Source organism: Mesoplodon densirostris, chromosome 20, assembly GCF_025265405.1.
Source record: "Mesoplodon densirostris isolate mMesDen1 chromosome 20, mMesDen1 primary haplotype, whole genome shotgun sequence".
Classification (NCBI taxonomy): Eukaryota; Metazoa; Chordata; class Mammalia; order Artiodactyla; family Ziphiidae; genus Mesoplodon; species Mesoplodon densirostris.
In genome coordinates, this window is record NC_082680.1 from 11,392,270 (window position 1) to 11,414,022 (window position 21,753).

The 21,753-nt window shown below is 50.4% G+C and overlaps 1 protein-coding gene across 1 annotated transcript in view; it reads left to right on the top strand.

Annotated features, from left to right (window-relative positions):
* Positions 1–21,753, top strand: part of ERICH1 (glutamate rich 1) — a 48,107-nt gene that overhangs the window by 10,544 nt on the left and 15,810 nt on the right. Inside the window, exons 2-3 of the mRNA XM_060086138.1 lie at positions 4,030–4,176; positions 11,828–11,962. Of these exons, the coding sequence (XP_059942121.1) occupies positions 4,030–4,176; positions 11,828–11,962 (282 nt within the window). The remainder of the gene's footprint in view (positions 1–4,029; positions 4,177–11,827; positions 11,963–21,753) is intronic.

Genomic DNA, 21,753 nt, shown 5'->3' on the forward strand with positions numbered 1-21,753 from the left:
ATTTGATGAAGTGTGAAGCGTGCAGACCCTCTGGCCTTTATGAATTAGCACATCTGAATCCGTGTACTGTTCTGCCCACAGTCACCCTCCAAATATTCATCTTGGGATTTAAGCGTAGAGTGTGACACTTTTATACTTAAGTTGTACTTTTATGCACATTTGTTTTGAATTTTGAGTGCTCCGCCTGTGTTCCCTCGATCTTAGATGGTTTGCGTGCTGTGCGTGCTGAGCCCCCTCCCCGTGGTGCAGCCGCGGGCTCCTCAGAAGCACGCGGACATGTGGTGCGTCCTCCTTCCCCGTGGGCACGTCCGGTGCTCGTGGGGCTAGTTCCCCCTCTGCTTCTGTGTCTGATGTGGGGCCTTGTGTCTTCAGTGGCCAAGACGGTCCTCCCTCGAGCAGCTGTGGTTGTTCAGCCAAGGACGGATGTGACTGGATTTGTGTTCAGAACAGGGACGCACCCTCCTCCTGGACACAGGCTCCTTGGAGACATGTCGACCCCAGGGCGCAGGCAGAGGGAGAGCAGGTGAGCCTGGAGCAGCCCCTGGTGCCGGCAAGTAGCCACATGCTCTCAGAAGGCGGGTGGGGAGGGGGCGGGCATCAGGCAGGCAGCGCAGGGGCTGGCAGGCCGACAGTGCCCCAGGCCAGGCCATGGGCGCAGGGCGAGTGGGGAAAAACAGTTCAGTTTTGCTTTGTTAAAACACCGGGCGCTGCGGGCCATTGGGTGGGCTTGCCTACTGTTGGCAGTGGGGTCTGGATCTCAGGCGAGCTGGAGGACGTTTCAGCTTTTATCCCGGACTGAGACAGGAGTGGGTAGGGAGAGAGGCCGGGCGTGAGGAAGTGAGAGCCCCGTCGTCCACTCCTGTGTCGTCTCTGCAGCACACCTGTGTTGTCAGTCTTGCAGCCTTGCCCACAGAGGTATTTCTGCCCATTTTACAGAGGGAAACAGTGAGGCTCAGAAAGACCACTTAACTCAGACAAGATTTCCTACCTAGGAGTGGCAGAACTGTGGCTTAACCCAGTTGAACCTGCCTCCTGGAGGGATCCCTGGTGGGTATTGTGGGAGAGGGGAGGAGCTCTGCGTGGGGAGACCTGCGGGTTTGCCCTGTGCTCTGAGCCTCCTGCTCACCGAGAACCTCCTCTCCTCTCAGGGTCACGAAACTTTGCTTCCTGGTAACAAGGCTGAGGCGGCAAGTATTGAGCCTTTGAGTCTTGTGCTAGATTTTGTTTTTAAAATGTCAGTGGGGACACTACAGGGCCTGGCAGCCCTGAGCAGAGTCCCATAGTCAGGAGACATGGAGAGGGGCCCCTGTCCCTGGCAGGGCTGCCTCTGGTGGGGCGTCGGCTGGGATGATGTTTGAACCCCAGCTCTTGCCACCCTTCCCTATCGGGGAGGCCCAGAGCCCGAAGCAAGACCCGGCCAGCCCCCGTGGGGCGGCGGGGGAGCCTGGGTGACCGATGAGGCCGCCCTTGGACCACGGCCCTCAGACCCAGGCCCCTTATAAGGAGCTCTCAGCTTCCAGAGCCAGGTGTGAGGCAAGCTTGTAGCCCCCAGACCCCACCCAAGTTGGGCCTGGCCCCCGGGACCTCAGCACTGGAGCGCTCAGCCTGGGCTGGGACTGAATCTTGTCCCTGAGGAAGGACCACGTGTCCTGAACCTCCCAACGGGCTGAGACCCCTGCAGCGGTCGTGCGGGGACACTGCAAAGCCAGTGAGTGGAGAACCAAAGGGCCTCGAGAGCCGGAGGCTTTGCAGACACGCTGCCAGGTAGCTCCTTGGTGAAAACCCCTATTAATTAGGCTGTAAATACAATTTATTTAGGCAATCTGTTGAATTCAGTGAAAGTGCCATGGGCTTTTGTTCTTTTCCTTGCCCCTGCACACTACCAATGTTTCAGCTCGGGATCCACGGCAGAAAGCCCAGGCGGTGAGTCCCTGGCCAGCCTGCTGTGTGCCGCTCCCTCTCCACCTGTTGTCAGGGCACCTGTTCAAGCAAAATGGTCAGGTGCCCAATCCACTTCGGTGTTCCCTGGAGAGGGGGGCCTTCTGGGGGCCTGGCTCGCGCTGGTTTCTCCCCGGGATTGCTGTGTTTTTATGCCGGGTTCTTCGGGCTGTGTGGCTGCTCAGCTGTGATGCAGGCACTGCTTGGTGATGACCTGTGTCAGGTTTTCCTGTAGTGTTGTGTGTTCAGACACACACGTGTGGGCAGAAGCTTCGGCTCAGAGATGACCTCAGCTGGATGCCCGTGTCAGCCACCACCAGCCCAGGCGAGTCTCAGGCTCCGAGCTTCCCCGAGTTTGTTTTAGAGCAGGGTGCCCAGTTAGGATTTTACCTTAATATTTGTTCTAGTTCATAAAAATGCTGACTTGTTGATAGTTTGTAGGTAAAGTTTATTTTATCTGCCTTTGGTTTCTCCTGGAAATTGCCACCCAGTCTTCTGGAATAGAGTGTTTTCCCCTCTGCCATTTAAGGAAATGTACAGGACAGTTCAATTTCTAACGGAAACTTGGAACCTACCCTCTGGACGTGTCTTTGAGCGCCGGTCTAACGGAACAGCCTGTCTCCCCGTGACGCACGCGCTGCCCGGGGCCATCTGCAGAGGCCTTGGGAATATTCTGAGCCGGGCCCTGCGCCATTCAACCAAGCAGAGGTGGGGGTTGGAGTCCAGCATTGCCGGGACCCAAGACCGTAAATGAGGGCATCGTCGCCAGAGACAGTTTCTTCCATCCAGGGCCTCCTGGCCAAGCGGGCAGCCAGCCATCAGGCCACCGGGCCAGCAGGCGGGTGGCATCAAGACCCCATGCTCCTCCCAGGCGCCCGGCCAAGCAGTGCCTGGGCTTGAATAGTTTTCTGAGAAGGACTTTCGTGTTTTTAGACCCAAGTTGTGTTTTTTCCAACTAGTACCAGTTGGAGGGGGTTATTTCTGCTGCGAGGGCTGTCTGCGCACATGATGAGATGAGGAGTGGTCTGCGTCTTTAGGGTTGTGCCTCCCACGTGGGGACAGGGACCTGCCCTCTGTGACCCACAAGCCGCTCAGTGGCCCCTTCAGACTTCCCCTCTCACGTCACCGCGTCCTCAGTGGCCCAAATGTACATCCTCCACTTCATCGTCTGAAGAACTCAAACCCTTCTCCGGGGTCCCGATTTCTGCCCCACGGTGCTTGGTTACTCCAGAGCAGCTCTCTCTTTGCTGATTTGTTTCTAAATTTAATGAGGTTGAAACAGGTTCATTGGGTGAACCTTTTCCCCTCACCTTTTCTAGGATGCTGTTTTGAGATTGTATCTGTTCGTTGTTCACACTTAAATCAGGACAGAAATATTTATTCATTGTGGCAGCTCTTCCCCTCCAGTTAGATCAGAATGTAAACTAAAATAAGCCCAATGAAGACTCTGCACACCCTTGTGAGAACCTTGCCGGCTGTGCTGGTCCCCGGCGGGTGCCCTGGAGGAAGGAGCCGGGGCTGCCTGGGGCCTGCCCAGCGTATCTGCTGTGAACTGACGTGGACCCAGCCTGTCTGGGGCTGCGCTGGGGCCCAGGACCTCAAACCCAGATTCTCAAAACACCTCGCAGTCTGTGCTTTACACATACGTTCAACCAGAGACAAGGTGAGGGAAGAACAGAACTGTGAGCCCAAGTGCGGCCCCCAGGTGTGAGCACAGGTGTGAGCGGCTCCTACCTGTGCTCACACCTGTGGGGGCATCCAGTGCTGGGAGTGTGGCATCCTTTCAGAGGACAGTGCCGAGGGGTCCTCTGATGGGGACAGTGCTGGGGGTCCCCTGAGGGGGACGGTGCTGGGGTCCCCTGATGGGGACGGTGCTGGGGGTCCTCTGAGGGGGACGGTGCTGGGGGTCCTCGATGGGGACGGTGCTGGAGGGTCTTGGGGGGACAACCCCAATGGTGTCGTGTAGGGGGGCAGTCCTGAGGTAGTGATGTCGTGATATGTCTTCGTTTTATATAAAATCCATTTGCAATTTAAATAAAACTGCCATCAGTAATTCTTTTCCTTTCTTTTGCAAATTGATTGCCTCTGTAGTGTTTGTTGGAAAAGTGCTGAAGAAACTGTATCCTGAGGTTCCACGTGGCCAAGAGAAGAGGGCCCCAGTGGGTCCAGCCTGCAGAAACCCACCTGAGAAAGTGGCTCCTGAGAGAGCGAGGGGCAGGAGCGTCCCCCCCGTGACAGGTGAGGGCGGGTTCCTTGGACGTTCCCCAGGAAGCACGTGCCTGGCCTCAGGCCACTGGGTATCACCTCAGGGGACGGGCAGGTGTCGTTCTGCTCACACTCTGGGAGGACAGTTACTTCACTTGGGGAGGGAAGAAGCCAGCATTGGTGCCCCAGCTGGGGACGAGGTCAAGTTCGCCATTGGTGTTGAGTTCGTCTACATGCTGTTCCCGGTCGCAGAGACTGGACCCTGCTGCCTGGTCATTCATCTGCCCTGTCACCCTGCCCCAGTCCCTGTCCACCCAGGACGCACTCCTGACGTCTCTCCTGTTTCAGTCTCCTGTCCATTGCTCTTCACAGATGTCTGTCCAAGATCCTCACACAGTGGGGTGGTCGGCCGTGGAGGCTCCTCTCATTCTGGTTCCCCATCAATGCAGCAGTGTTGCCCGCCGAGGGGCCACTGAGTGGGACACACGGAAGGAGGCCAGGCGAGGTGGGGGCAGCCCTGGCTGCAGCCCCTAGTGCCCAGGTGGACGTGAGAGGGCAGAGTTCCCAGCACCCTTTCTCTGGTCAGTCCCGTTTCTCTATGGCAGTGGCCCCTCACGGGGCTCTGTCCCGGAGTGATTCTGTTCCTGAGCGCTGGTCTCTCCTGCTGGCCTGGCCCGGTAACCTTGTGTCCACAAATCCTGACCCTCCCTGGTCCAGATCTCAGTGGCAGGCCCAACAAGCCCAGGGCATGCCTGCTGCCCACAGGCTGGATCTCCAGAAATAATCATACCCACGCCTGTTTCACCCATGAGATGGCTGATGCCTACAGACGAGGGGAAAGCGTTTCCCCCCCAGAATGGGGGGCTCCACAAGCTTGTCCTGCAGGATGGACCCGGGGCTGCCGAGTTCCCTTTCTGTGTCCTCATGTGCCTCGGTGTGGTTGGGATGCTCGGACCCCCATGTGGCATCCCCCCAGGACCACCACTCTCTGGCGCACCTGCTGCTGTTCTGACAGAGAGCCTGCCAGGTGTAGGATGGACTCCCACCCCTGGAGTCACACTAAGGAATAGTGGCTGCTATTTAATGCGGTTTTACCTTTCGAAGACCATACTGTCATGGGCTGAATTGTATCCTCCATAATTCATATGCTGAAGCCCTGACCTCAAGATGTTGACTGTGTTTGGAGACGGGGCCTTTAAAGAGGTGATTAAATGAAACGAGGCCATTAGGGTGGGTCCTAATCCAATGTGACTGGGGAGATCAGGAAGAGATCAGGACCCGGACACGCACGGCAGGACGACTGCGTGAGGACACGGGGAGAAGACGGCCATCCACACACCAAGGAGACAGGCCTCGGAAACCAGCCCTGTGACACCTCCATCTCAGACATCCAGCCTCCAGAACCAGGAGAGAAGGAACACCTGTGCCTAAGCCCCCACCTGTGATGCTGCCCAGAAAACTAACGTGACACCCGTTCCAACTGCGAGAGACGCACGTGGTTTTGAATAAGCACAGCACAGCTTAGCAAGGCGGGAACCATGGGGAAGACGTGCCGCCTACAGGAGGAGCAGGCGTCCCTGGGCGTTCCTGGTTTTCTGTCCAAGATTGACTGAACCCATGTTCTTAGTCTTTTTAAAAATTTTGCTTTTAGGGTTTATTTGCATTTTCTTCCCTCTTCTAACATGACGGTTTTAACAGTGATTATTCATTAACAGTAATAATCTGGGTGGTGTCTTTCCACGGAAGCTCCAGGTTCAGTCATGTCATTTCAGCAGGCGGCTGTGAGGTGCTGTTGTTGTTCAGTATGAAGATGTTGAACTAAAAATCAAGATGCTGATGTAAAGTTGGTTCAGAATGTATTAATTACGTGAAATGACCCGTACGGAAGGTTCAGACGCTTGTTCCATGGAGCAGATGCCTGGTATGAGTGGATGAGGGGGCCCTGAGCACGGGGAGCCTCCATCACGTCCGCCAGGAGCTGGGGGTGGGCCCCAGCTGCCTGCAGCCTGAGCTGTGATGGGCAGTGGGGCACCCATGGGGCTGACTGGTGATCACACTGTGGTGGCCGGTGCCAGCGGCTTTGTGGCACAGTCGGAGGACAGGACAGGATAGATGCCAGAGTCCGGGTGGAGTTGACCCAGCCAGCGTGGTGATGGGGCCAGAGGAGAGGTCCCATGAGGACCGCAGGTCAGGTTTCGGCCCGTGTTCACGGTGGACCTCTCCACCCGCGTGATTTCTCAGACTGCAGACTCTGCACGTGGTGCTTGCTGTCTAAGGCAGCGCAGTGTGCCTTGCGCAGTGTAGACTGGCCACCTGCCATGGCCTAAACTAAGGGGGAGTGTTTAATGAGGATGTGGTGTGACCAGGGCAGTCTCACCGGGTCCTAGAGGGGCGCCCAGTTGCTGCATCTCTGCACACCCCGCACTTTCTCCCCTTCCAGAGCACCCTCTGGCCGCCAAGCATCCTGGAGGCAGGAGGGGTCTGGTGGGCAGGACCCCCACACCCTTTCTCATGGCCTCAGGCAACAAATAGAGGAGGCATTTCTGAGAGTTTTAGTATTTCACAGATGCAAATGAGCCTAACTTATATGCCTTTTTCTGAAAACTCCATACAACATGCAACAACTTTTTTTTTTTTTTTTTTTTTTTTTTTGCGGTACGCGGGCCTCTCACTGCTGTGGACTCTCCCATTGCGGAGCACAGGCTCCGGACGCGCAGGCTCAGCGGCCATGGCTCACGGGCGTAGCTGCTCCGCGGCATGTGGGATCTTCCCGGACCAGGGCACAAACCCATGTCCCCTGCATCGGCAGGCGGACTCTCAACCACTGTGCCACCCGGGAAGCCCTATTTTTTAAAGATAAAATTCATTTCATCTAAAGTTTACCATAACCATTTCAAAATGTACAGTTCAGTGATTCTTAGTATACTCACATTGTTATGTAACCATCACCACTAATTCCAGAACATTCTTTTCATCCCCAAAGAAACCCATATCCATTACAGTCATCCCCATTCATGCCTCCCTGCTTTCTGTCTCTACAGATTTGTGTATTCTGAACACTTTGCCTGAGTGGAATTGCATAATAGGTGACCTTTTGTGTCTGGCTTCTGTCACTCAGCATGTTTTCCAGGTTCATCTGAATTGTAACGAGTATCAGTGCTTCATTTCTTTTTGTTGCTGAATAATATTCCATTCTGTGGATATACCACATTTTGTTCATCTGTTCATCGATTGATAGATATTTGGGTTGTTTCTACTTTTAGGCTTTTATCAGTAATGCCACTTTGAACATCCCTGCACAAGTGTTTGTGTGGACATGTGTTTTCAGTTCTCTGGATATAAACCTAGAAGTGGAATTGCTGGGTCATGTGGTACTCCTATGTTTAACATTTTGAGGAACAGCCAAACTGTTTTCCACAGCAGCTGTACCATTATTCATCACACCAGCCATGCGGGGGTGTTCCAGTTTCTCCACACCCTTGCCAACACTTGCTGTTTTCTGTTTTCTTACCCTACTAGGATAACCATCCTAGTAGGTGTGAGATTGCACCTCACTGTGGTTCTGATTCCCATTTCCCTGATGACTGGTGATGTTGAGTGTCTTCTCATGTGTGTGTTGGACATTTGTGTATCTTTTTTAGAGAAATGTGTATATAAGTCGTTGGCCCATATTGTAATTGGATTGTTTGTCTTTTTGTTGCTGAGTTGTAAGAGGTGGTCATAACCTGGACACTAGAGCTATATCAGATACATGATTTGCAAATATTTTCTCCCATTCCATGGGTTAGCCTTTCACTTCCTTGATGGTGTCTTGAAGTATAAAACATTTTAATTTTGATCAAGTCCATTATATCTATTTCTTCTTCTGTTGCCTGTGTTTTTGGTGTCATATGTAAAAAACTGTTGCCAAATCCAAGGTCACAAATTTTACATCTAAGGTTTCTTCTGAGTTTTGTAGTTTTAGCTCTTACATTTAAGTAATTTATCCATTTTGAGTTAATGTTTGTATATGGTGTGAGGTAGGGTTCCAGATTCATTCCTTTGTCTGGATATCCAGTCATCCCAGCACCACTTGTTGCAGAGATGGTCCTTTCCCCACTTGGCACCCTTGTCAAAAATCAATTGGCCATAGATGTTAGGGTTTATTTCTGGGCCCTCAATTCTATTCCATTGGTCTCTATGTCTGTCATTATGCCAGTACCACACTGTTTTAATCACTGTAGCTTTGTAATATGTTTTGAAATCAGAGTAAGAGTCTTCCAACTTCGTTGTTTTTCAAGATTGTTTTAGCTATTTGGGGTCCCTCACAATTCCATATGAATTTTATGATCAGCTTGTCCATTTCTGGAAGAAAAAAAAAAAGGGAAGTTGGAATTTTGATACAAATTGCATTGAATTTGCAGAACACTCTGGGGATTAGAGCCATCTTAACAATGTTAAGTTGTTCAATCCATGAATTTCGTCTAGCTTTCCATTTAAGTCATTTTTAGTTTCTTTTAACAATGCTTTGTAGTTTTCATTATAAATTTTATACTTAAAAAAGTTTATTCCAAAGTATTTTATTCTTTTTGATACTATTGTAAATGGAATTGTTTTCTTTTTGGATTATTAATTGCTAGTGTATGGAAATACTAATAAATCCTTTGACCTTGTATTAGGCAGTGGTTTCTTAAATATGGAAATATAAATTTTTGTATGTTAATCTTGTATACTACAACTTTGCCAAACTTAATAGCTCTAACAGTTTTTTTGTGTATGTGGATTTTTCAGGGTTTTCTATATACAAGATCTTATCTGTGAGAAGAGATATTTTACTTCTTCCTGTTCAATCTGGATGCATTTACTTCCTTTCTTTCTTGACTAATTGTCTTATCTAGTACTTTGAGTATAATGTTGAAGTGAAGTGGCAAGAATGTGAATTGTAATCATTCCTAATCTTAGAGGGAAGCAGCCAGGCTTTCTCAATGGAGTATGATGTCAGCCGTGTGTTTTTCATGCTTTCTCTATTGAGTGTAGTGTCAGCTGTGGGTTTTTCATGCATGCTCTTTGTCATTTGAAGTTCCCTCTAGCCCTAGTTTCTTGAGTGTTTTTTAATCCTGAAAGAGCAACATATTTTTTGAAGCAATATGTCTTGGGAATTTTGAAGAAAAAACAATTCATTTGCAGCTAGAAAAAGAGAAATCTTGGCTAAAGGCAAAACAATGAAATCACAATCAAATAGACAAAAGTTGTGTGCAGGTCATATGAAACATTCTGTAAAGGTCATCTGAGAATTCGCTTGAAAGCTTGATGCTTGTGGAGGACACAGTTTGGCGATAAGCTGAGCTGCAGGTGTGCCCAAGTCTTTTTCAGTGTTGGAAGAAGCAGCCAAATGAGGAAAGGGGCCTTTGTCAGTCAGTCCTTGGATGAGGTTGAGAAAATGTTCTTTGTACAGTTAGGACACAGCATGGTGATTCTGATAACTATTTGTTCACTTTACAGAAGTGCATCTGTTTGTTTGTTTGTTTGTTTCAAAAGGGCATTGGTGGTTCCATTTGTTCTTGAAGATGAGGGCATGATCTGTAAACGGCCACAACAATCCGTGTGTATGCATTTTGGTGAATTTCCGTCACCCAAGAGCCCATGTTGGACCCTTATTTTTCGTTATTGCTTTATATCTGTATATATTTTAAAGAGCCAGGTAATCCCAGAAGAATTATAAAAAACAGCATTGTGCCCCGAGCTCCATGACACAAACACACCGATTGTGAAGGCTGCGGCCATCCCAAGGGTGGCTCGGTGGTGGTGCCCTGGCAGAGGGCGCGCGTGTCTGCTTGTGGGCAGGGGGCCATGTGGACAGGCACAGTGCAGGGGGAGTCAGAGGTTAGGCATGAAATCAAGCTCAAGTGGGTGTCCTGCAAATCAGACCCAGAGCCAGAAAGGGTGAGAATTATGAACCTCGGATCTCAGCCAGCCGCCCAAGAGAGGAGAGCTGATTAAGTCGCCTCTTCTGAAGCCTCACGGCCAGCCCGGTGTTCCTAGGGAGACGGTGGCCTCTGTCAGCAGTGAAGGGGGTCCTGACATGCCTCGTCCAGATCCCCAAGCCTCACCCTGCGGGCCCGATGTGTGGGCGAGGGGATGCTGTGGCCGGCCGTGCTGAGCCCCGAGCCCTGAGCAGTGAAACACAACATCTGACTGCCGTCCAGCAACGAGCCATCTTCTACCAGAAGAGACCAGGGAAACCCGGGCCGGGAAGCTGCGCTCTGCGCCTGGCCACCCTGACACAGACAGCAGATCGCCTTCCTCAGCCCGCAGGCTTGGCCTCAGATGAGTGCGTGCTCTGCAAGGGAGCATCAGGAAGAGCTCTGCCCTCAGGTGCATCCTTGCCCTTCATCACAGGAGTCATTTCCTGCCTCAGGTCCACGGCGCCGCCTGTATTCATCCTGATACTTAAGTGAGCAGTAGTGTTTCCAAGTTCTGTTTGCTGATTAAAAGCTCCCAAAAGTATTCTGTGAAAAATGATCAAATGTTGATGTCACCCGACAGGGGATGGTCTGCCTGGAAGCACGTCCCTGCTCTGCCCTTGATCCTGGCGGTAACGACACAGTTGTTAATCAACCGGATGGATCAGATTAACATAAGAACTACATTCTTGCCTCTTAGCTTCACAAAAGTGAAGTATATTGATGGCAGAAGAATTTGAAAACATTCCAAAGCTTTTACAATGTAAATGTCTCGCAACCCACACGTTCTGTTACATGTGCATTAGTGATTTTGCTCAGTCCTTGTCATTGTTTTTAAAGTAAAATATTCATTTTTTCTGAGAAAGACTAATTGGGATATGCACTTGTGTTGGATAAAGGTTACTTCGCCATGTCTTGAATGAGAACATGAAGATTAAAGCGTCTATTCTCCCCAGTGTTGAGAGCCTGGGGAGCAGCACCGGAAGCTGCCTCTTTGCACGGTGCAGACCAGCAGGCCCACTTCCAGGAATTTGTTTAGAGGAACCCTGTGGTCAGTTGTGCAAAGTTATGTACAACCAGGATGGTCATAGCAGCTGCTTGTAATAGTGAAAATTTAGAATCAACCTCCCTGTGCAAAATTTAGGACAGTGGTTAAATTATAGTTAAATTTGCCAATAACATGGAATATCATGTAGCCTTTAAGAGTATGTAAGTTTAAATGTATCTTAATATTTTATCACATTCACTTTTGAATGATATTATACATATAATATATACGTGTATAATGATAAAATATGTGCAGCGTGATCCCATTAAGACGTATGTGTGTCTGTGTGTGGGTGTGTACAGACACACACAGTGCATACGTGTTGTTAGCATATAGAGGGAAAAAGGTCCAGAAGGTTATGCACCAAAATGCTGAGATTCGTGTTGTGGTCATGAGGGGTGTGTTACGTGGAGTCTTTTTATTTTCTGCTTCTTATTCATGAATTAGTTATGTTTTTATACCATATTATAAAACCCCAGAAGTTTACATAATAAGTAACTTAATGTGAATTTAAATAATCATAGCTCACCCCTTGTTCCTGGCTGGGTGTAGAGCTTAGTGGCTCTGCTGGCAAAATGCTTGGCTGACTGACATCAGTATTTACGGCTCTGGCTACCCATCTTCAGTGACGTGGCTGGAGAAGCTGCTCGGCAAGTAGACGTCTGATGGCATCTGTCCCTGCCTTTTCCTGCAGGTGGTGACACTCGAGTCCAGCCTGCGCGACGGCTCTACACCGTGGGCCTGCCTCCTGAGGGGTGGGTCCCTCCTCCGCCCGAGGCCCCCAGCTGCTCAAGTCCCGAGAGCACCTCCAGCAGCGAAGACACAGGAGGTAAGACCGCTGACAGCCTTCGGGGTCTTCCAGGGTCATGACTCCATCTGAGCTTTAACGGGGGTGAGTGTCTCACTGCCGTGTGGTCTGCAGTCATCAGAGATGCCTGTAAGATCCACAGCAGGAAAAGCTCAGGCTGGGAGGAGACTTAAGGCTGGAATGTGATCGCAGCCCCATTTGTTAGCAAGTTAGAAGTCTGGCGTTAATACATCCAAATGTGAAAGTGCTTCTCTTGTTAAGTAGGACTTTTTTTCTTGATTTTACAATTTTTTCAAAATTTCTGACATTGTATATCAACTTTGTAATGATGGAAATAACTTATGTTGCATCTCTTGTGGAAAATTGAATGATGATATTTGCTTTTGCTGTTGGATGTTTTGTGAGTGAAGGAAGATCAAGGGTCAGGTGCTCTGGTGGCGGTGCAGAGGTTGCACGTTACATTCTTACCTTAAAAAGTCAAATGGTAGGGCTTCCCTGGTGGCGCAGTGGTTGAGAGTCCGCCTGCCGATGAAGGGGACACGGGTTCGTGCCCCGGTCCTGGAGGATCCCACATGCCGCGGAGCGGCTGGGCCCGTGAGCCATGGCCGCTGAGCCTGCGCGTCCGGAGCCTGTGCTCCGCAGCGGGAGAGGCCACAGCAGTGAGAGGCCCGCGTACTGCAAAAAAAAAAAAAAAAGTCAAATGGTAGTTTTTTCCCCTTTTAATTCATCATTTCGGAACTTCCTTAAGAGGAATTTGGAATTTTCAGATAAAAATTTTCCCCAGTTGATTTTTAACAATTAAAACCAAGAAACTCTGTACCATAAACCTTAACTTGAATATCAAGAAAATATGATTTTCTAGTAGATTGATCTTTTTGACTTCCTAATTAAAGTGTCAGAAACCATAAAACCAAAAATGGGATAGCTAAGCAGTAATATAGTCATCTGTTCAAGCTCTGTTGAAAATCTTTGGAATATAATTATTGGATAAATAGATTATTTCATTCAAAAATTAAGCTATGTTCTTATAAAGATAAATTACTTTGGTGACATACTCTGTTGTGTATTTAGTATATTCAGTAAAAAAATGCGGACTCATTCCGGGGCTGTTGCCCACAGTGAGCTCTGCTGCCCATGCCTCCCGGGCGGGTCTTTGGGCAGGATTCCAGCCGAGAACCTTCTGGGTGCCCTTGACTGAATGCATTGCCGAGCTAGAGGGACGTCCTTCCAGGAGATGGGAAAGCGTCTCAGCAGCTGGACACACGTCCCTGTGGTAGTCACTCTTCCTGGCCCTCAAGTCCCAGTGCCACCGCCTCCAGGAAGGCATTGGGGTGGCCTGGTGCCACTCTGCTCTAGCAGGTGAGCAGTGGTCAGGGCGAAGCAGAGAGACGGGGAGTCGGTGCCTAGGACACATCCCTCTAATTACCATGGTAACCTGCACATCCCCGGCGACTCTCATTGTACCTTCGGCTCCAGCAGGTCCCAGGTTACGTTTCTGCAGTTGCTTCTTGGCAGGCCATCCTGTTCATGTCCCTCTTTCTGTCCTCTGGTTCCCGGGAGCACACAGGTTCCAAGGACCTTCTCCCAGAGGCTGTGGTCAAGGAAGGTGTGGTGGGCCACCGTCTCCCTCAAAGGAGAGAGTGGACTGGGAAGGGAGGTTGGGGTCTCCTTGCAGGATGTCAGCTCCATCCCTAAGGTCACAGGGTGACGTGTCCACCTTGCTCTGCCGTTCTGACTCAAGCTTCTGCCCTGACCTCACACCTGAACCCCACTGCTGCCCCCGCCCCATGTGTATCTGTCCCACAGCAGGCGGGCCTGGGCTCCTCGATGCCCTCCCGGTGGCCACATGGCTTTCCCCCGCTGGGGACAGGTCTCAGCTTTAAGAAGCGGTCCTTTCTCTCAAGAGGCCCTGTGAGCTCAGTTCCCTAAGTCAACATCACTGAAAACGTTGACCCAAGTTTTCAGAAAAGCTTTGAATAACTCCTTTATGCACTTCTGGCTGGGAAATTGATATCTTTCTATCTTGAACACTTGTAACTCTTCTCCAATGTTTCAGCTCACTTTTCTTAACTGTTGCTCTAATATTTTTCCCCTTTGTGAACCCATTTGACAAGGTGGGCGCTTCAGGGGTCTGAAGTGACAAAGTGGAAGGAAGTGTTGATGACACTGTTTAAAATGAGAGACCTGGGCTTCCCTGGTGACGCAGTAGTTAAGAATCCGCCTGCCAATGCAGGGGACATGGGTTCCAGCCCTGGCCTGGGAAGATCCCACATGCCGTGGGGCAGCTAAGCCCATGCGCCACAGCTACTGAGCCTGCGCTCTAGAGCCCACGAGCCACAACTACTGAGCCTGCGCACATAGAGCCCGTGCTCCGCAACAAGAGAAGCCACTGCAATGAGAAGCCGCGCACCACAAATAGAGAAAACCCGTGCACAGCAACAAAGACCCAACGCAGAAATCAATCTTAATTAATCAATCTGCCAAAAAGTTTTTTAAAAAATAAAAAAATAAATTGAGAGACCCTTCAGAGAGGCCTGAGAGGCCACCGTGCTCAGCTGGGAGGCATGTGTCGGGGGTCGTTAGGGCTCGATAGGGGGCTGGGACAGGAAGAGGGACGCCTGAGCCGGGACTGGCGGGGCGTGAGGCGTGCAGACCCACAAGGCTGAGAGCGGGAGGGCTCCGCAGTCTTATTGGTGGCACTGTAAGCAAAGAGAGCGTGAGGACTGGAGTCGGAAAAGAAGAAAAAGTCCAGAGATGACTGTGTCCACTGTTGATGTCCATTTGAATGCCCAGCACCAATAAGCCAGTTCAGTAGTGACTCCTTAAGAAGTTGGGAAGGAAGAGGCTTCCCGGTCGGCTGACCCGTCTGCGGCCGCCGAGTCCTGCGTCTCCTCCCTCGGCCCGTGAGGGGCGGCAGGTCTGGTGACACCCAAGGCTCACCCCTCCTCACCTCAGGGCCTGCTCTGGTCGCCCTGCCCGGTACCGCTCTCAGTGGGTGTCGTGCCTGGGCAGGGAGACTGGGGCACCCTTCCAGGTGGCCTCGGTTCTCACCCCCTGCAGGTGACGGTGACAAGAGCTGGGTCCTGGCTGAAGGAGGGCACCGGCTGCCTGGCTGCCCACCTCCCCTCTGCCCCGGCTCCCCTGACATGGACTGAGAGCAGGAGTGACTTTTTTTTTTTTTTTTGGATAAATTTGAATTCATAATTTTTTTTTAATTTCTTTTTGGCCGCGTCAGGTCTTCGTTGCTCCACACAGGCTTTCTCTATCTGCGGCGAGCGGGGGCTGCTCTTCCTTGCGGTGCGCGAGCTCTATGTGCGCAGGCTCAGTAGTTGTGGCTCACGGGCTTCGTTGCTCCGCGGCATGTGGGATCTTCCCGGACCAGGGCTGGAACCCATGTACCCTGCATTGGCAGGCGGATTCTTAACCACTGTGCCACCAGGGAAGCCCAGGAGTAACATTTTTAAGGGCTGTGAAAGTCCTTTGTGAGCTCTGCAGCTGTGCAAATCTACACTGTTGTTCCAAGCATTGTCTCAGGTGCTCCAGTTACAAAGAAATTCGCATTTCATATGAGGCATCTCTTCTGAGTTTGATGTTGGCAGCTTCCACCTGGGTTTGCAGGGGCTCCTTCCCAGGCACACCGGGGTCTTCACACCTGCCGCCTGCCCATGGCGCTGCTCGGTCTGTCCGGGACCCTGTACAGGACTGACAGTCCTGTGGACGCTCCTCTGTGTGAGCTCCTGGTGACAGCACCATGTGGGGACTGGTGTCGTCAACGACTCACAGGTTGACAAACGTGTCTTCTTCATACTTACACTGGACTGAGGATCCACATTGAGAACTGGGTGCAATTCTGCCTTTCCCTGTTAAGACTTTGGTTTTCTTTTGATGTGAAACTGTCTTATTCCAATAACTGATGTGTCTTAACTGTAACTGAAATGACTCCCTCCGTTTCTCTTATGAATGTCTGGTCTTCTCCGGCAAGTCCCCTCTTTAACCTCTGTGGACCTTCAGTGCTTTCATGTCCCTTCCAGTAGGAATGGTCTGTACTTAGCCAGCCGCCTGGTCTATCGGTTTTGTAACAGAATTTGTCCTTCACGTTTGCATCTCTATGGCTCATTTACCATCTTCACGGGCTTCCTTCCACCCTTCACCTTTAGTAGCTGAACCAAGCATTCAGCCTTTCAACAGAGAGCCATAAGCCACCCGCGTCCCTTTAGAAACAGAATCTTGACTACGGTCTCATCATTTCAGCGCTGGCTCTGGCAGTGAGCCGTCAGCAACGCTGCCCCATGTCTTGCAGGCGCGTTTTTGAGAACGTAGGTGATCTTGGCGAGTGACAGTTCAGGTACACTTACCTGGTTTGAAACCTGCTTTTCACAGCCACCACTTTCTACACCATCTTCTCCTCTTTTCCTTAATTAAGTATTCTTGCTAGCTGTCCTTCTCTGCCTCCCGTTTCCAGCTTTCAGTGTCTCATCTCTTATCAGCAGGCACTTGTCCTTGGAGCCAGACCCCATGCAGCCAAAGGTGCGTCCCTCCTCTGCAGACATTTGCATCCTTCTGTCATAGCAGCTTTGCAGAGGCCCTTTTTTCATAATGAAAAGGCAGGAGTTCCTGCCTGCCGCTGCCAGTAGGTGAAGTTCTGGAACCTCTACACAGAAACTTTACATTTACACATTTTACACAGAAATAAGAACCTCAGTTTGTTTTATAAACTAAAAAACAGGCCAGCCTCTAGGAAAGAGGGCCTTTTCTTCTCTGTTACTCCAACCTTTTTTTTTTTTTAAAGAAAAATATTTTGTTTTTCTTGACCACAGAAACACTATAGAAAAGTCAAGCATTACAGAAAACGCACAGGAAGTAAAACATCACCTAAGGCCACCAGGCTGAGACCCTCAGTAAACATCTTTTGAAACCTCTCCCCTGTGCATGTTGTATATGCATGCGCAGATTTTATAAAAGTTGTACCATATTATATATACTGCATTATAAACCACTTTCCCCACTTAATGTATTTGGGAGGTTTTTTCCCATTTCAGTGCATATAGATATATTTATATCATTTTTTAAAAGTAGCTGAAATCTATTTTATGAAAGCAACTTGTTTATAACTAGGCTCCCCTCCCCTGCATTGAAAGACATCTAGAACTTTCCCTGGTGCTCAATAAGCACTTTGCACATGAACGTCATTGTACATACATGGTACATACATGCAATAGTCTGATTACCTCCTGAATATAAACTCTTGGAAGTGGAAATATTAAGCGTAAGAGTACATGTGTTTCTAAATTTGAAGACATAATAACAAACTGTCTTTCAGAAAGCTGTTCCAATTTTCATTCCTGAAGACAGTCTAAGGAAATTCCCTTTCTTCCATTGCCTGGACATTTTCAATCTTTTAAATTTTAGCTAATTGGTTGGACAACATATATCTTACATTTTCATGTGAGAAAACTGTGCGTTAGGGAAATTCTTTCTAAGCCTAAGAGCCTAAATGACAGGTTTGACTGTGAAGAAATTCAAACTTTCTTTATGGCAAAGGGCACTATAAACAAGGTTCAGAAGCAAAGGACAGAATAGGAGATGATATTTGCACATTCCACAGTAGATGAAAGTTAGCTTCCTTACCATATAACAAGATATTACAAATCAGTAAGAAAAGAAAAGATCACCCCAGTAGAATGAGCAGAACAGATGGCGACACCCAGAGGGACAAATAATACTCACAAGCACCCTTGTATGGCTCCTGTTTTTATATTTTTATATGAAATGTTTGACCCATCTGAGATATATTTTGTTAGAACAAGGTGCAGATCCATCTTTTTAAAATAGATTTTCCTTTTTAAATCCTGCACTTTTTCTTCAGTTACCTGTTACTTTTCTTGATGGCTTAGAAGCCCTGTATGTGATGGACCACGTTCCACATCCACGGCTCTCTTCTCAGCTTCTGCTCACCCATCTTCCCCGACCTGCGTTCCTCAGCGGCTGCCCCGCTGACTCGTGGGCTGGATGGGCCTTCACCGTGGGGGCTTCCTCATGCCTCTCTGCAGGCCGCTGGGTAGCTGCAGCGTCCATCCCTGTCAGCAGGACGGCTGGGGGTCCCTGCCCTCATCCGCACCTTCCCTGGGGCCACATGGGCATTGCAGAGCCGCGCGGAGCTGAAGGGCCATCCCAGGAGTCATGGGGCGCCCACGGAGTGGGGACTGCACCTGGGTCGGAGGAACCCGACCCATCTGGTTTCTTTTTTCTTTTTCCAGAGGAGCTTCTTAGTCGTGAATGAGTGATTCCCACGTTTACCAATCTGTACATCGATCTGTTATTAATGTCTTATATAACTATTTACATTTCTCTGTGACCTCTTCCAGTATTGATCTCTGGATTTCATGATGGCACCACTGTTTGTTTGGGGTTTTTCTGGCTATCATAACATACTTTATGAACTTTTTGCAGACGGCCAAGTTTGATGAGGGCTGAGACTCTGTAATTAGGTCATCTCCGCGTTTCAGGAGCCACCTCCACAGAGTTCCCCCACCTGCACGTGCTGGGCTCCCCTGGTAAACGTCACCACCAGGAGGGCTCCCACGCCCTAGAGAGTGAACACCTGGGCAGAGTCTGGAATGCACGGCTTTCTTCTCCTTCCACTGCCACAGCCCCGCGCCACCTGTGAGGGTGCCCGGCCTCCTCCACACTCTGCCCTTTGCTCCTTCAGCTGCCGCTCCGAGAGGGCACAGTTAGGCCAGAATTCACTCCTTGAAGTCACTTCCTCCCGTCCCCGTCCCCATCCCAGGGCCTCCAGGGCTGTGGGCTCGAGACTCAGCACCGTCTCGGGGTGCTCTGACCCAGGCGCCACCCTGGACCTGAGAATACTGGCCGGCTCCACAGTCCAGGGATGCACTGCGACCTGGTCCCACTGCACTGTCAGAGTCGTGTGTCAGCTCTTCCCAATGTCCTTGTTCTCCTTGTGAGAACATAGGGGAAGCCTGGTCAGACGCCTGGTCGCTTCCCTCACTGCTGGCTGGTTGTCTGCTTTCCTCTTCCCTGGGCTGTGGCCCTGCAATAAAGTACACTCAACATCTGAAGCATTTTATAATCGCACACGCCCGGAACTACTTCCTCTCTTTGTGCCTTTTCCAGGATTTATGTCTGTATTGAAGATACCTGCCTTTTTATAACTGAGTATAACATAGCTATGATGTTATACGTTACTTTAGTTGTTGTAACAGTTATGTTCATTGCTTGCTGGGTGCCAGCAATCTGGCATCTGTTTTTGGATCTGTGGTTTCAGCGACTGAGAGGTGCCCCTGTCCCTCCGGGTGTCTTTCTTTCTTTTTTTTTTTTTTTTTTTTTTTTTTTTGCCGTACGTGGGCCTCTCACTGCTCTGGCCTCTCCCGTTGCGGAGCACAGGCTCCAGACATGCAGGCTCAGCGGCCATGGCTCACGGGCCCAGCCGCTCCGCAGCATGTGGGATCTTCCCGGACCGGGGCACGAACCCGTGTCCCCTGCATCGGCAGGCACACTCTGAACCACTGCGCCACCAGGGAAGCCCTTCCGGGTGTCTTTCTTACACAGTCCCACGGCTTGCTGTCTGGGCTGTTTCCCTGTTTTTCCTTGCTGGGAGCTTGTTTTGGATCTTCCTCTGCAGATGTCTTCCTTTTCCAGATTTCCTATGAAATCTGACTTGCCTTTGGTTTTAGTTCCTTCACTCAGGTCTGTGGCGCAGTTCCCCGGCGCGTCACCGTCACCGTCACCGTCACCGCGGTGGCTCACTCTCAGGGTCCCCGTGGCCCCACCTCTTCAGTGCCTTTCTCGCTTACAGCTGCTCCCTGCAGTGCTGTTTATAACGGGAAGCGAGACCCCCCGTCTGGCTGGCTCTCGTCAGAGGGCGCAGTGGGGCACTGGCGGGGCGGGGAGTGAGTTTGGGACACGGAGCCCCTCTGCCTGGTGCCTCTGCCTCTGTCAGGGCTCATTCAGGCTCGTCCCGTCGCCCTGGATCTCCTCCTGTGACCTCTGCCCCTGCCTGCTGAAGTAGCCCAGGGGTTCCCTTCTGCTCTTGCCTTTCATGTTCTTGCGAGTCGGTCCTGCTGGGGCCCAGCTCTGTGCTGGTTGGTGCGGGGGCTCCCGTTTGCTGACCTCACACACGTCGCCTGTGTCCGTCTGAGACCTGCCCCGCTTGCGGTCACCCCCTTTGCTGATCTTCTCCCCCCTCCAGCCAGCCGGGCGGGATCGGGTCGGGTAAGGCTCCGGCTTCCTTCTAGCCTCTGCCGCTGCTCGGTCCCTCCAGCATGGGGACCTCTCCTCCGCCCAGATCCTGCCCTCCGCACGTCCTCTCTTGGCCTCCCTGACCCCGCCCCCCACCACGACACACAAGTGCCCCCTCCCTTTGCCTTCCATCCGGTATCTGGTTGTTTCTGTAACTTCCTTGCTCTTGCATCCTCACCTCCAGCCCCTGGGGGACGGAGCTCCGACGTGGCAGGTGGCAGAGTGGGCGGGAAGGGCCCCGGGTTTGCAGCCCCGCTGTTGACTGTGGGTGCCGTCTCCCTTACTTCCCTGAGCCTCAGTTTCCTTGGCCACCTGATGGGGTAATAATCCTGCACTCGCACACCACACGCTTGCTGTGCCAATTAGATTGGGTTTGTGCGAAGCTTGTGCAAACGTGAGCGCTGCCAGCTCTTAATTCCCTGAGGCACCGGCGCCTGCTGGTGTTAAGTCTTCAGTCAATATTTGATGAACCGAGTTGCGTAATTATTTATAAAAACAGCCTGCAAAGAAGGAGCAGTCCTCTCTCCTCGTATAATCACAAGTGGTTGACTGTATTGACATGGTTTTTGTGTTCAGATTGAGCTGCAAAGTCATTAAAATCAAGTCATTTCGATGGAAAGCTATTATGATTAGTATTCTGATAGCAAGCTCTGGTTGAAATAGTTATTAACTTCATGTTAACTTTTGGAAGCATGAGGTAAATGCACAGTTCTGATGTGGCTTCGTTGTGAGTCAACCATCCTTTCAACGAGTTTTGACAGCTTTAGGCCGCAGTTCTAAGGCAGATCCATCTTCAGATCTCACTGGCTCTGTCTGGGCTGAAGAAACCCTGATGCGTGATTTCTCTGAGCTTCCCAGGTGCAGGGCACAGCAGGCACTCTAGCTCGTTTGACTAATAAGGTGCAGTTTTCAGCAGAGGCCACCGGAGTCAAGGTAGAGTCCTCGGCAGGCTCTCAGCAGAGATTCTCTGACCGGGGCCACGTTCCATACACATCATACTCTATCAAGGGCGCAGCAAAGCCAGACTCAGAGTTAGCAGGCTTTCATTCTTGTCCCGGTGATTTATTGAAATGAGACTTAAGACATGTAATTGTGTGAAAGCCTTTCCTTTCTCACAGGTTACTTGGGGGCATCTGAGGGACAGTAGAGGTGGTGTCATTGTGAGCCACTCTTTTCTCTCAGTGAGTCGAGAACCCTCAGTTAGACCAGCTGCCTCTTCCATGCACTGTCAACAAGGTGACATAAAAGGCTAGACATGGAAAAGAGTTCATGCATTCTCAGAGCACCTAAAAAGGCCTAGATTGTTTCTAGAAGACTAGACTATTTTGTATGCTCACGTTTTTGTTTCTTTGGCATGTTATTGGCCACACACCTGATAACCTGGATTCCTCTCAGTCACAGTGCAGTGAGGTAGCATTGCTTTAGATGTCTGGTTGACCAAGGACTATGTGGGTCAGAAGATTAATGTGGAAGTAATTTACCAGTGGAGTCTGCACAGCTCTTTAACCTGTCTTTACAAAAAAAAGAAAACCCACATTTGTTCGGATTGCCAT